Genomic DNA, 15,259 nt, shown 5'->3' with positions numbered 1-15,259 from the left:
CCTAAATAAAGACCTGCCACAAAGAATTATGTTACCAGAACCAGACCTAGCTACTTAAACTCATCAAACAATTAAAAGCCACTGTTAAGGTATGTAAGAACAGATTTTACTAGGGAATATAATCTTTATATCTGAAATCTAAATTTTCTTCAATGAAAATTATTTTCAACATTTTATTACAAAATACGTATCAATTCAATGACTTTTTATACACAAAAAGATAGTACTTTTTTTTTTTTTCAACGTTTTTTATTTATTTTTGGGACAGAGAGAGAGCATGAATGGGGGAGGGGCAGAGAGAGAGGGAGACACAGAATCGGAAACAGGCTCCAGGCTCCGAGCCATCAGCCCAGAGCCTGATGCGGAGCTCGAACTCACGGACCGCGAGATCGTGACCTGGCTGAAGTCGGACGCTTAACCGACTGCACCACCCAGGCGCCCCAAGATAGTACTTTCTAAGAGGAAGAGCATAGGCACAAATGCCAAGGGAACATGGGGTAAGCATATCCAACACAAAGCTAATTAGTAATAAACAGAAATCTTATAGTGATTACTCCTCATTCATGAACTACACCTCACTTGTCATGAAGAAAAAACTAATCTTAAATCAACACACCCCTGTCTGTATTGTATTTTTTTAAACTTGAATTAAGCAAGTTATCTCTATCTTAATATTTGGTAATTATGAATTCTGGGATTTGTTTAAGTGGGCAATAATATTAAGATTAATAAACTGCCAATTATTTTACTACGTTCCTCACTAGCAATACTGTTTGTGTTTCAAACCAAGCCTAATAAATCACGATTATATACTTTTTAAATTTGTCTTTTATTTTTTTAACGTTTATTTTTGAGAGAGGGGGAGAGAGTGCGCACTAGCGCAAGTGGGGAAGAAGAGGGAGAGAATTTTCAGCAGGCTCCACAATGTCAGCGCAGAGCGCAGTGTGGGGCTTGTACTCACGAACCATGAGATCGTGACCTGAACCAGTATCAGGAGTCAGACGCTCAACTGAGTGAGCCACCCAGGCACCCCAGAATGGTTATATCTTATAACATAAAATACGAATTTGCTTTTCAGAGACTCAAGTTCAAATTCAGATTCATAAAATTTGTGTTTTCATCCTATAAAGCTTCAACCTTTGGCAACATCTTGCAAACTGGAACATTCTGTAAAATTGTGTATGATTAAATAATATGTATGTATCCAAAATCCAGTCAGTTAAAACTAAAAACAGATTCCTTTACAATGAAGGAGTCCAACATCTCTACTGAAGTTAGATTTCACCACCAAAGAGAAAAAGACTGTGCTCAGGCAACAAGCATAAAACATAAGACCATCCCCCACCCCCCATCCTTCCTTTCCTGTTACAGCACAGGAAATGTTTGCCATAGGCAATCACATGAGAGCTGATGTTTCCTCACTGCTGCTATATAAACATCAGTAGCTTTGTAAAGTAAGAATGCTTTTGTACTTTACCTGTCTGTACCTAATACCAAATAATATTGAACCAAGCATGCATTTTAACTAGTCATAAAATTCTTCTTACAAATAACATAAAAAAGCAATAACCCTAACTATCAAACAAACTAACAAACAAACAAAAAAAGACTATCAGTTGGGAATTTGCAATGTTTTGCTTGTATGCCATTTCTGACTCTAGTAACAGCAGTATAATCACATTCAAAAACAAGTCTCATGTAAGAGCCCTGATGCTAACCTTTAAAATTCCTGTGTCATTCTGAACTGTTACCCTACTAGAAAATCTGAAGAAATATTATCACTGATTACAAGTGTTTTAAAATATCTCAACCTGTATGGAATTTTGAAATATTAAGAAGTACATTTAAATAAAATCAGCTTAGGCTTTTACTTTTGAAACCTGAATTAAAACACATCTTTCCTATCTTAAGTGTACAAAAAGCATCTGGTCAGACATGTATTTCAGCTTTATTTGTTCTGATCCATCACAAATTCCTTTTACCTTTCTTTACCTAAGATTCTGTTTTAATAGATCTCTTCTTCTCTAACAAATTAAACTCTGATTGGATTGACAGGTTTTATACTAAATGTTTCTCAGAAGTGTAAATACATATTTATACAAAATATTTCCTCTGGTCTTTAGAAGAATAATTACCTAAAAGAAATCTCTATCCACTACCCAAGTAATACTGCGATTGTATCTTTTTGTGGCCACACTAAGTATATATGTACTGCCCTGTACTTTGACACTGTAAACTGCCCTTGCCATTTTTAGTTACTTACACAATCTTAGAGGAGGAGCATATTTAAAGTGACAATAGCACTTACAGATGTGCGTTCTGATTTAAAGCTATAGTAGCAATATGTATAATTTAAATCAAATACCATCACTACCCCAACCCACATGAAATTCACTCTTTTCTTCTTGGTGCATTTTACAAACCATAATTTGACCTCAAGAACCAAATAAAAGTCTGACAAAAATTCCAACACAACATATTATAAATAATACCATTTACACAACAATAATAAAGTTAAATCAGCTTCAAAGCACTAGACAGCACAAGGTCACCACCTCATTTGTAAGAAAATGCGTTCAACATTTGTGCCACTAAAAAAGAAAAAAAAAAAAAACCTAGAAATTTTCAACAGCCATGTTATTTGTACCACTAGATGGCAATCTTCTCCAGATCGGATTAGAGTAGAACTATGAAAACAATCACTGGTGGGAGAGAGGGTGGTGAAAAAGGAAGAAATGACTAATAAAAGAAAAACAAAATACACAATGCTTATCAGATATGCAAACGAAGGCTAGGTGAACTGTCATGAAACAAGTACAAACAATAATTTTTTTCTGTAGGTGAAAGAACAGCCTACTCTTCCCAACAATCCCCCCCCCATCATGAAAGCAAACATAAAAAGTATAAAAACCAAGCCACTAATACACAAAGATTTTTTTTTTTCCCTTTCAAGGTTATAAGTGTTTCACAAGAAACATTGGCCCATTTCTGTGTTCTGTTGTCCATTTCAGTCCTAGGCATCAGTAATAGCTATGAACACAAATGAAAAGCTGGCTCTTACTCTACCATGGGAATTAAAGGTTGCTAGGTTTAAAATTAACTCTGAGCAAAAGAGCTATTTCCACGTCTGACACACAAGCTTTTAAAAATCAATGAAAACAGTCAGAAGGTGAAATAAGGAGAAAACAGGGTTACTCACCGTGGAGTAGTAACTGTTTCCTTTCCTGTGTGCAGCTCCCCCAGCAGAGCTGGGTAGTTTCCTGGAGGTGCCAAGAGAGGTTAGCTAGCCCTGCCCCTCATCGCAGAACAACACATCCTTTCACATATTAATGAAATGGTCTCAACTTAAATATGAAGTTTTCTTTGACTGAGAAGTTAGTAAAAGCTGAGATCCTAAGAATGGTTTAACTAAGAATGACTTAACAGATCTATCAGAGGAAAGGGGGCACAAAGTAAAGAAGAAATATCTCAGATGAAAAATGGTGACTCCTCTACCTTGAGTAACCCTGTTTTTATAGATGTTAGTTTTTGCATCCTGTGATAGCTGGTTAGACCTAAAAGATTATAAAGAGTGGACTGCAAAAGGAGAAATTAATGACGATTTGAGGATTAAAGGCAAGTGTCCAACATTCCTGTGTGACCCTGCAAAGATATAATCCAACTTCCACATCTATAAAGGTAGAACTAGAAGTATAAACTATACCACACATATTTCTATTAAGTCATTAACTAAAGGTTCCAACAGCAGAATAGAGAGGTTCCATTTGAAGATTAATTCAGCAACCTTGGTACCTGACAAAACTGCCCCAAATTCAAATTGCTCTAAAGAAATTTACCCTTCATTACTCTCAAGGGACCTTTTACCCATCCTTTGAAACAGTAAAATTTATAATAAATACAAGATATTTAGTAACCCTACACTGCCAAAGGCCAAAAAGTACGATGAAGATACCATTAGGTATATCATTTACTTTATACCTAGGACAATCAAGTCACCTAAGATTTTATGTTTTGTCAGTCTCTAATACAATGCACAGAAAACTGGTTTTCACATCTAGCAGCCATTTACCTGAACAATGGGATTCTAAGACTATGCCATATATTCTATCAGGAACTAAGATCAGGAAAACTCAGAACTGAACCAAGTTCCCAGTTTCTCATTATTGCAATTTTCTAGAAGACAAATACTACTAGTCCACGTGCAAAACTAATTTAATAATGAAAGATCTGATAAATTAAGTAGCCGGACCGTTTTACCTAACTGAGTTTTATATAAGAAAAATATAAGATTAATTTTAAAGGAAGAATTGGGTTGGTAGGTGTTTCCAAAAACTGGTCTGGTATTTCAGAAAATACACCATGTCCCACAATACCACAGCCAAAGTGTTTGTTATTAACAAGAGTGATTTCCTCAGGCATCTTAGGCATCTAACTAATTCATCACAATTATACCTTTCCTTTTCTCCCCTACCTGGTATATTTGACTCTGTTTCTTATAGAGACTTGCTGCTATAATCTCCAAGAATTATGCTAGAGATATTCTTCCTTCACACTAGGCAGTGTGGTTTATTATCACAAAACAATGGCATCATCAACTGAAGTTATTTGACTAGTTTTTTCTTTTTCTTTTTTTTTTTAAGTTTTATTTATTTAAGTAATTTCTACACCCAACATGGGGCTCACACTTATGACCCTGAGATCAAGAGTCAGCATGTTCCTCTGACTGAGCTAGCCAGGCACCCTGATTAGTTTTTTCAAATCAATTTACATTTAAGAAATCTTAACAATTACCTATATTAGAATAAGAGTTTTTAAAATTTATAAAGCTAACTTTATGATACTTCAGTGACAACTAATTTGCTATGTGCAAAAAAAGTTGAAATGTTAAAGAAAATAAATGTAAAAAGTCCTATGCTGTCAAAATAAATTAAAATTTCAGATGAAGGAGACACCAGATAGAAATTAGTTTTAAAGGGAAGGATTCTGTTAAGAATTATTTAAAAGCCTTTGTAAGACTTTATAAACCCCCTCTTCTGGCAATTCAAAGGCCAAGGGCTGCTCATTAATCTTTGATTCTACTTTGTATAATCATTATTCCTGCCTACATGTATGTAACTATTACATATATATATAAAGGGCCCTAAAAATGTATATCACTCAATGATTAAAACAAATTAAGTTTCGTTCTGTATTTTATTTCATTATTAAGTATTATTAAATATACCAGAAAGCATTTCATATTTATACTAAATATAAATTTTTTATTACTTCATTATCTTTTAGGGTATTAAAATTTCACTCTGAAAGTGAAAATTCTGAAACACAAAACTTTCCAGTTTAGTTATCTTTCCTTCTCAATTTTTCTGGGAAAAACCTATAAAGATGCTCAAGATCCATTTTAAGGCTTATCATGTCTAATAATATAGGCAAACAGTCTACTTATTTCTATTCCATGGCATTCATAAAATGTTAACAACATGGTATTCTTCTCTTTATTGAAAATGCATTTCATTATATACAAACCTAATTGGTTTTATCATAACCAAAATATGGAACTTCTGTCCTGATGTGCACTTAGTTCAAAGGATAAAGACCTTCCTCCGATTCCCTATCACAGTGCACATGGCACATGTGCATACTGATATGAACTGCACAGAAACCTGTCAGTCTCTTGACTGGACCCTTCAGCAGTGCATCCTCAGGATAACTCAATACTAAAAATCTGCTAATCATATATACAGAAGATACATGCTTTTGCTCTTAGATAAATTATTGGATTAAACTATCATATTTCTCAATGTTAACATGTTATAGAAGAACTCAATTTACTGATGTAATAAATCTGTTATATATGAAGTAGGTTTTTAGCATGCCATAAGAGTTAAATTCTTACTATATTACATACTGCTAAGATCATCAGGAAAATCAAAACCATTTCCATAGGTCTCTCATTTTTAAATACTGTTTAAAATCAATCTCTCTTAACAAAAATGAATTTTGGTAAAACTGCCCTTAGATCAAACTATAATACTGATGAAAACCAAAAGTGCTTTAGAAGAACTCAGCAAATTCCTAGACAAACTCAAAACACATTTCCTTACCTGAGATGACCCTACTTCTTCCCTCTTAAATCTAATTAGCAATCTAAAGTTCAATGCCTAGGAACAGTTTTTAAAGGAAATTAAATGGGAATCATGAGAAAGCAGGACTCCAAGCAATGATTATACAAAATATGTGAAACACAAGCAAGCCATGTTTTAAAACCACTCCTTGAAGTGTTTAAGAATTTTGTTGCAAATCAACAAATTCCTCCCTTTGTGTTTTTTGAGGGGCAGGGGTTACTTACTTGTTTTTATGTGATTTTCATGAACTTGCTCAGCAAGGAGATGTTGATGTTGAGAGAAAATGATCTAAGGCAGTATAATGAAACTAGATCTGAAACTAGCATCTATCTACTTAATAACTGAGCTAGAGTTAGATATTGCTGATTTCATTTAAACTCAATTTTTTCAACTTAAATGGTTGCACTAACAATGGATTAAATAAAGACATTCATTCATAATAGTTATAGTCTGAAAAGCACTTAAAATCAGAAAAGCAACTTAGAATTTAAAAGCTCAAAATAACACTCAACAAATTTTTATGTAAAAACACGCAGATTTTTCCAGTAAAATCCTTAATGAACAGTGATTGCTGACCAAAAAAAGGAATTTTTTTTTAAAGAGTATTTATCTTAACTCAGAAACTACAGGATGAACTTAGTATCAATATTTTTAAACCGATTAACAATGAAAATTATCCTACACTGGTATCACATGAAAAACTGAATAAAGCCTTAAAGTTTATAGACCTAAATTCTGCCTCAGGTATTTTTGGCCTAACAATGACAAAACGGTTCAAGTGATACAGAAACAACACCAATAACAAAACCAGTGACTCGTTATTTGACTAAGACTTAAAATCATGCCAAATGGCAAAACAGCAAAATATGTAAAGTGGTTATTTTTACTTACAAGTTAGTAACTGGCTCTCCTTTCAGTGGAGGTAGGAGGTTTCCTGACCCAATTAAACAGTTGTGCACTATAGTCAGACTCTGTAGAATATCATCTCTGGAAAAGACAAAAGGTATCTCATATTTTAGAAGACTCCAAACCCCCTTCTAACAAGAGGCCTTCTAGAGTCTAGGGTGGAGTACAAGAACCTTAAGTGGGGATATACAATATTAAGGTGAAAAAATGTCTTAAGGCCCACTTAATAATACAAGGTAATGAAATAAGTATTTACTGGTAATACAGACCTGCTTATAATTAAACAAGCTCTAAATAATCACAAGTAACAACAAGTGATTACCCTTTGTGAATCAATTCTGAATGCAATCACCTATTCACCCAAAGATCACTACCACTAACAAAAAGGGGAAAAAACAGTGTTACAGAAGATCTCCCAACATAGTTCATCTTTCAAAAATGGACTAAACATTTACTCCAAAAAGCAGTTCAGTCATCAACTGTACTTCTTTCCTTCTCCATTCCTACTGGATTTGCTTATTAAAATTTCCTGGTATTTGACACATAGTAACTTTCTTAATATTATTTTAGGAACTTTCAAAGATTTAAACTATAAAAGTCTAATGATCTTAAATAATTGTTCCTTGTTAAAGCCTCTTGGAAAAGAAAAACGTCTCAGATATTTCACTAAGTAATGTTAATGTCAATAATATGAATTACAGAAAAAAAACTAAAAAAACATCTAATCTGAATCTAGAAAAATAGGCATTTCCATACACTTCCCAAAAAATGCTCAAGCTAAACTGCTAAGTAGAAGTCACAAAAAGCAAACTAGAAAAAAAAAAACCAAGTTTTTCTATTTAAAAGGCTTAAAAATCATGAAGGAATTTGTTATACTGCCCTATATTAAATAGTTCTCTAATTGCATTTATGGCAGATATAAACACACACTGAAAATAAATCATTTGGGTACGCTACAGAGAAAGGAAAAGCACAAAGATTTTAATCTGCAACTATGTAACAGTTCCTGGTTATGAAAGAAAACTAACCTAGACATTTCAAGTTTGCCATCACCACAGTGCTGGAGTTTGATGAGCTCAGGCTGAAGAAAAGAGTCCAACAGATAGAATGCAAAAGCCACTTCCTCTGAAGAAGGAACATGCCACTGGATCCCCAGATTCCACAAGTCCCCTGGTTTACCCCAGTCCTAGAAAAAAATAGCATTTGTTCAGCAAGTTGAGAAGTTGAAAAAAGAACATACATATGTAACATAAAAGGTCTTCCAGAAAATGTGGAAGTAATCCAAACCTAAGGTAGCAAAAAATGCACAAAAAAGGGCATGAAAACATCTTACCCCCCTTCATTATCACTCCAGAAGGTCTCCCTGAAGAGCCACTCAACTCTAAGAGCAATAGTGATTTTCTGTGAGTCTACTGAGTTCCTCAATAAAATTATATGGAATATAGAGGTTACAAATAGCATACCAACTCACTTCATATACAAACAAAAAAGAAGAAAACTAGGCCGTTCCAGGGCTATGTTGCACTTTCCAAGTTTAAAAATTCCAATAATAAACTTAATAATCTACTTTAAAGAAGTGATACCTTTATACACAAGAAAAACTCCCACACTTTGAATCCTTAGAAAAATAGCCCAATATGTACTTGAAATCTTGATTACTGACAACACCTGCCTTTATAGGAAAGTATTCAGAAGGAGGCTTGTCGAAGCCACCTGGCACACTGCAGTACTCTGTAGGGTAGATGAGTGTCGTAGAGCGAAGAAGGTGGTGTAGAAGGTTACAAGACAGAGTGTAACCCTGCTTACAGGTCAGGTGCAGGGTTCTTTGGAGAATCTTTACAAGCTGCTCCCTATAAAGAAGCAATTTCTTCCCATCCACTCGAGTAATCTAAAAGAGGAAAAAAATAGTTCAAGACATTTTGGTGAAAAGATTAAGAATCAATAATTAATGCAATGGACAATGTTTAGCTACTAAAGTAGCCTAAAATAGTAACAGTGTCTCTTCAAATGACTTTAATTCATTTTAGGACTGTCATTTTAAGTATATTCTAACAATTCTTTTTTTTTTTTTTTTTTTTGGTCTAGAGAAGTAAAGTTTATTTATTTTTGAGACAGGGAAAGACAGAGCACGAGTGCGGGAGGGTCAGAGAGAGAGGGAGACACAGAATCTGAAGCAGGCTCTAGGCTCTGAGCTGTCAGCACAGAGCCCGACGCGGGGCTCGAACTCACAGACCCTGAGATCATGACCTGAGCCGAAGTCAGAAGCTCAAATGACTAAGCCACCCAGGCACCCCAGAAGTAAAGTTTATTACATGAAAAACACATAAGGGTGAAAATTGGCAAAACACCTATATTATTCCCCTATGGAAACATATATGTATGTTATTTTAAACATTAACGTATGCTACTTTACAAAAAGATCAGAAAAATAGGAAAAGGGAAAATCATATGGGACCAGCAAAATGCAAATATCAAAATAGCAGCTAACAATGCTTTTTTAAGATCAAAACACATTCTCTGAATTCAGGCTCTCATGTGCCATAGTACCATCCTTTCCCAAACAGTTTATTTCTTCGGTTCCTCAAATAATTAAAAATAGAACTACCCTATGACCCAGCAATTGCAACTGTATTTATCCATGGGATACAGGTGCGCTGTTTCAAAGGGGAACATATACCCCCCAATGCAGCGCTGTCGACAATATCCAAAGGATGGAAAGAGCCCAAATGTCCATCAATGGATGAATGGATAAAGAAGATGTGCGCACGCACACACACACACGAGTATTACTCGGCAATCAAAAAGAATGGGATCTTGCCATTTGCAACTACGTGGATAGAGCTGGAGGGTATTATGCTAAGTGAAATTAGTCAGATCAAGACAAATATATGACTTCACTCATATGAGGAATTTAAGATACTAAACAGATGAACATAAGGGAAGGGAAGCAAAAATAATATAAAAACAGGGAGGGGGATAAAACATAAGAGACTCTTAAATATAGAGAACAGGGCACCTGGGTGGCTCAATCGGTTAGGTGTCCGACTTCAGCTCAGGTCAAGATCTCACAGCTTGTGAGTTCAAGCCCCACATCAGGCTCTGTGCTGATCTAAGAGCCGGAGCCTGCTTCGGATTCTCTTTCTCTCAAATATAAATAAACATTTAAAAAAATTTTTTTTAAATATAGAGAACAAACAGAGGGTTACTGAAGGGGTTGTGGCGGGGAGATGGGCTAAATGGGTAAGGGGCATTAAAGAATCTACTCCTGAAATCATTGTTGCACTATATGCTAACTAACTTGGATGTAAATTAAATAATACATATATTAACTAAAAAAAAATTTTTAAAGATGTAAAATCTACTGATAACTGATTAGACACAATAAGAAATCTGCAAACTAGTTTTATATACATATATGTATGTATGTATATGTTTTCCTTATACATTAATGAGAACTAATTAGAAAGTTAATTAAATGTAGATACAATTCATAAGGAAAAAAAAGGTCTATCTCCTCAAAGAGACAAAACTTAATTGTAGTTCTCTGTTCGCTACCCAGTGAACTAACCCATAAAGGAAAATGAAGTCTCACTGAGAGCCAAATTTAGAATGTAGACAGGGGGAAGAAAAAAAAAAAGAATTGCCAAAATGGTAAAATTTTCAACGAAAGTTACTAATATCAGAATTAATCAGTAAAAAGCAGAGTGCTGCACGTGGAAAGTCATCAACAAATATCACTCTTTTGATAACAAGAAAATGACATTATCTGATTTTGTAGCCATATCAAGAAATTTCTAAAACTTAAGATTTTTCATATTTTTATGTCAATTAAAAAAAATTGAAATTCTAAAACCAAGCCAACATTTACATACTACTATTTCCTTAATCCAAAGACTTACAATACCTCAGACAAAAGTTGAAGATTCCACAGCAACTCCTTATCTAGCTCTTCTTCATTTAACACATCATCGTCTAAAAATAGCAAAACAGTATCAAGGAAAGAGAACCATGTATCCAACTTAAATGCATCATATTTCAATATTTGTCTTTAGTGTCTCTAACAGCTGAGGAGACTCTCTTTTTGAGAGACTTTTCATTCCTTCCTCATGTGGCTGAACTTGCTCCAGAAAAGGTAAAAACTCAATTTGCAAGAAAATAAACACATCAGTCAGGACTCCTGCTCCTCCAGTTCTCACAAAATAACTGATATTTTTTTATGGCAACTTCTGAATGGTTCTTGTATATATGAAAATATTAATTTAACAAAGTAAAATTTCTAAGATGTCACCTGGATGATACCTTAATTTGAGTAATCCCTGTCCCAAACTACAAGATTTAATTTAATTATTGCTTAGCTTACAGAATCTGTTTTCATCAACAGAGTTCTAGAAACAAACAAACAAACAAAAAAAAATCACCTAAAATTGCAAATACAGAATAGTAACCTTATGACTTACTCATTGTAAGCTGAGTTATAACACTGCAGCAGTGAGGAACAAATAACTTCAAAGACTCCTCTGGGCAGCACTGAAAACAAATTTGTATAAGTAAGTTTTCTAGAAGGCCACGAATATTCAACACTCACAAAGTATACCCTAACACTATTTTCAGAGGCAAATAAGGGTTGTAAGCTGCTACTGAAAGAACGATATATTTTAAGTTATAACAAACATGTCTAAAAATAAGTAACCATATAAACCTGCTGGTTACTGATGCATTAATTCATCCAAAAAAAACCAAACTCACCTTTACAGCAGCACGGCACATGTCGGCCACCATGCGGCCTGCTACTCTTGTTTCAAATATATGTGAAATAGAAAAATTAAAAACTTTCTGAAGGGCGACCTATTAAGATATATAAGAAATGAAAATGTCTTATGAGCATTTTTAAGAAAACTAAACATCTTATGAACCATAAAAGAAAAATGAGATTCAGACTATAAAAAAAAACCACATAGGAAATTTAACCATCTGAATTACAAAAATAATTCAATATAACATCAAGATCTATGAACAATCTTTGCACAAAACCCTAACATGAACAAAACATTTCAGACACAAGATTTTATTTCCTACAGAAACATTAAACACAAAACTACAGCTGTTGGAAGCAAATGCAAATTATCTTGCTGGCTAATCCAACATAACAAAGGGAAGTTTTTGGAGTACTTAATATTTAGACTTTGTCATTCTGACAATGCTACAAACTATAAATATTTATCTCTACTCTAAAAGACCTGGAAGCAGGTTTTGAATCCTGCTTTTTTACAATCACATCACAGAAAGCAATTTTACAATCATATCACAGAACTGCTGAATGAAAGAATGGACTCTTGACATTTACAATTTTCAGGATCGTTAATCCACAACTCCTTTCAAAAGATTTTGGTTAAATGAGAAAATTTAATTTCTATACTAACATATCTCAGTAAATAGTTCATGCATCTGTAAAGCAGTTTAGCTTTTACCCAAGATAAATACATTGAACAGTCATAATCTCAGATGAAGGGAGATGAAACATGAACGGAAGTAAAGTCTGGTCTTAAAGACCACACTATACATAACATGTCAACCAATACTGAATAAGTGAATGTTTACAGAATGTCTTGGGAGGACACACAAACTCCCATTCATTATAGTTTGTGGGATTTTTTTTTTTTAAGTTCATTCATTTATTTTGACACAGAGAGAGAGAGAAAGAGTGCAAGCAGGGGGAAGGGCAGAAAGAGAGACTCCCAAGCAGGCTCTGCACTGGTAGCTCTCAACCCTGAGATCATGACCAGAGCTGATACCGAGTCAGACATTCAACCAACTGAGCCAACCAGGCACCCCTACAGTTTGCCAGATTTTTATACTTGGGATTTAATTTCTATCATGTGATGGCATAAACAATTTCCAAAACTTTCCTCCCAAACAATATTTAATTGATTAAAAAAATGCAGTCAATTCTTGTTATATCTAATATATTCTATAAAGTTGTTTTGAGCACTGATGTAGCAAATACTGAATCACTGTTCCTAGAGGAAATGCAGGATTAAGTACTAACAAGTCTCTGGTTTTCATCAACTGATAAATATATAATTTTGCTTTATGTGTATTTAATATATATTGTTGATTCACTGACAGTGAAGTCAGCCAATGGCACTGTAACCCATGCCTGAATAAAGCTCATCTAAAACATGCTATTTTCTGTGAGGCACATCATAACTCTCTTACGCTCAGAACAGTAGACAGTGCTGCAACACTACTCCTGGGGGCCATTTTAAACCACAAAATCCCCAACAAAAAGCACAAAATGTGAAAACCTGGCACTAAATAGACATAAAACTTGCCAGGGTGCCCGGGTGGCTGAGCTGGTTAAGCACCCGACTCTTGATTTTGGCTCAGGTTATGATCTCATGGTTTTTGAGTTCGAGCCCTACGTTGGGCTCTGTGCACTGACCACGTGGAGCCTGCTTGGGATTCTCCCTCTCTGCCCCTCCCTTGCTCACATTCTATCTCTCTCAAAAATAAATAAACTCTAAAATAAATAAATAGACACAAAGCTTGCTACAGTATTACAGCTGAAACAAGAAGGCAAAGTGTGTTACATTATTCAACCTCAGCCGTAAAAACGTGCAACTCATAATTTTTGCCAAATTTACACATCTGCACAAGAGCACCGTGAGTACAGATTTTGGGATTACAAACAAATTTTCTAGCAAGCAGATGAATTTGCAAATATGAAATTTGCAAATATAATGAGAATCAACTGTTCATCTTTTTCAAATTTTAGTATGAAACCAAGGATAAATGGCATGATATAATATTTAAAGTAACTTGAAGCTCAATTTTTAAAACAACAAAGAAAACAAGATTGGGATTTAATTTTTTGCAGCAATGAGACTCTTACCATAAATATTTCTTTGGAACATTGTGTGAGGATTGTACTAAACGTAGAAGACAGACCTAATTCGACCAAACTCTCCAAATGAGTCATTTTCTCAGTTTCTGTCTCTTCTCTTGTTTGCTCCAATGTGCTACTTTCTATAAGTCCAAAACATCTAAATAATCCAAAGAAAGGATAATTTTAGCAACTAAAAACTAGTTTAACATTTTTGATGATAATTAGATAACCCTTCATTGTCATGACTATTCGAATGACAGCTATGCAATTTGTGCAGGTTCACATATCACTTGTCCTTTTATAACTTCAGAAGCTCGGTCCCAGGACAGTAGTTATGCAGAGAGACTGAAGTTGTTTGGACAGGATAGTCATTTCTTTCAATGTCTAATAGAGAGCGGGTCTCTATTACTCACCTGTCCATAAATTGTAAGACGAAATCCTCAAATTCAGCTGTGGCTGAACAAAGTTCTCGTTCCACCTATGACATTTCAACGCGGAGAAAAATTAAAAATAGCCTTTGATTTTTTTCTCAGAACTAATAAAACTCAATTATGGCCCACAAAATAGATTTAACACTACATTATTATACTGAGTACGATGAGAAACAGTACCAGTACCACATATCAATTTAGAAAAACCCAACCTACTCCTTTCCGGGAACCAAAATAAGCAGCAATTAGCATTATTTTATAAGGGCCCAAAATAGAAGTCAAATAGCCATCTTTCTCAATAACTACAGTTTTTAAAGAAAAACTAGTGTTTGTGTATGTGTAAAGTGTATGTGTAAAGTGTATGTGTAGTGTATGTGTAAAGAATTATCTTACGACTTGAATATTCAAATGACAAAATTCAAGTAGAAACATGCCTACAATAAAGAAAATAGTTCTAGAAGAATCAGTCAGTAATGAAAAAAATGTCTGTTCATTAGATGTCAATCCCCTCAATACATTTATTCCTAAGCTAAAACCAAACCAAAAAAAATTTAAAAACCCACCACTACCTTTGCTTAACAGAAAATTAAAAGTGACAAAAAATTGAAATGCACCTCCAGATGTCAGTTGTTTACAAAAATAGCCCATTTTCTGGGGCTCCTGTGTAGCTCCAGTCGGTTAAGCATCTGACTTCATCTCAGGTCATGAACTCATGGTTCATGGGTTCGAGCCCCTTGTGTGGCTCTGTGCTGACAGTTTAGAGCCTGGAGCCTGCTTCAGATTCTGTGTCTCCTTCTTCCTCTGCCCCTTCCCCACTCACAATGTCTGTCTCTCTCTCAAAAATAAACAAATAAAAGAATAGCCTATTTTTGACCTACAGCATTTGGTGGGTGCTCTGCAGATTATCTTACCAA

General features: G+C 34.5%; 1 protein-coding gene across 4 annotated transcripts in view; it reads right to left on the bottom strand.

The window, feature by feature from the left end:
* The window catches only part of PSME4 (proteasome activator subunit 4), a 100,348-nt gene that overhangs the window by 39,691 nt on the left and 45,398 nt on the right, over nt 1-15,259 (bottom strand). For all 4 annotated transcript variants that reach the window (XM_058684109.1, XM_058684111.1, XM_058684110.1 and 1 more), the window contains 8 exons: nt 14,328-14,392; nt 13,921-14,071; nt 11,775-11,873; nt 11,486-11,555; nt 10,933-11,000; nt 8,701-8,916; nt 8,057-8,214; nt 7,014-7,109 (listed from right to left, as the gene is read on the bottom strand). In XM_058684109.1, coding sequence (XP_058540092.1) covers nt 7,014-7,109; nt 8,057-8,214; nt 8,701-8,916; nt 10,933-11,000; nt 11,486-11,555; nt 11,775-11,873; nt 13,921-14,071; nt 14,328-14,392 — 923 coding nt within the window. The remainder of the gene's footprint in view (nt 1-7,013; nt 7,110-8,056; nt 8,215-8,700; nt 8,917-10,932; nt 11,001-11,485; nt 11,556-11,774; nt 11,874-13,920; nt 14,072-14,327; nt 14,393-15,259) is intronic.

This window comes from Neofelis nebulosa, chromosome 9 (assembly GCF_028018385.1).
Source record: "Neofelis nebulosa isolate mNeoNeb1 chromosome 9, mNeoNeb1.pri, whole genome shotgun sequence".
NCBI lineage: Eukaryota > Metazoa > Chordata > Mammalia > Carnivora > Felidae > Neofelis > Neofelis nebulosa.
Note: the sequence above shows the minus strand (reverse complement) of the source record. Positions and strands in the feature narration are given on the sequence as shown.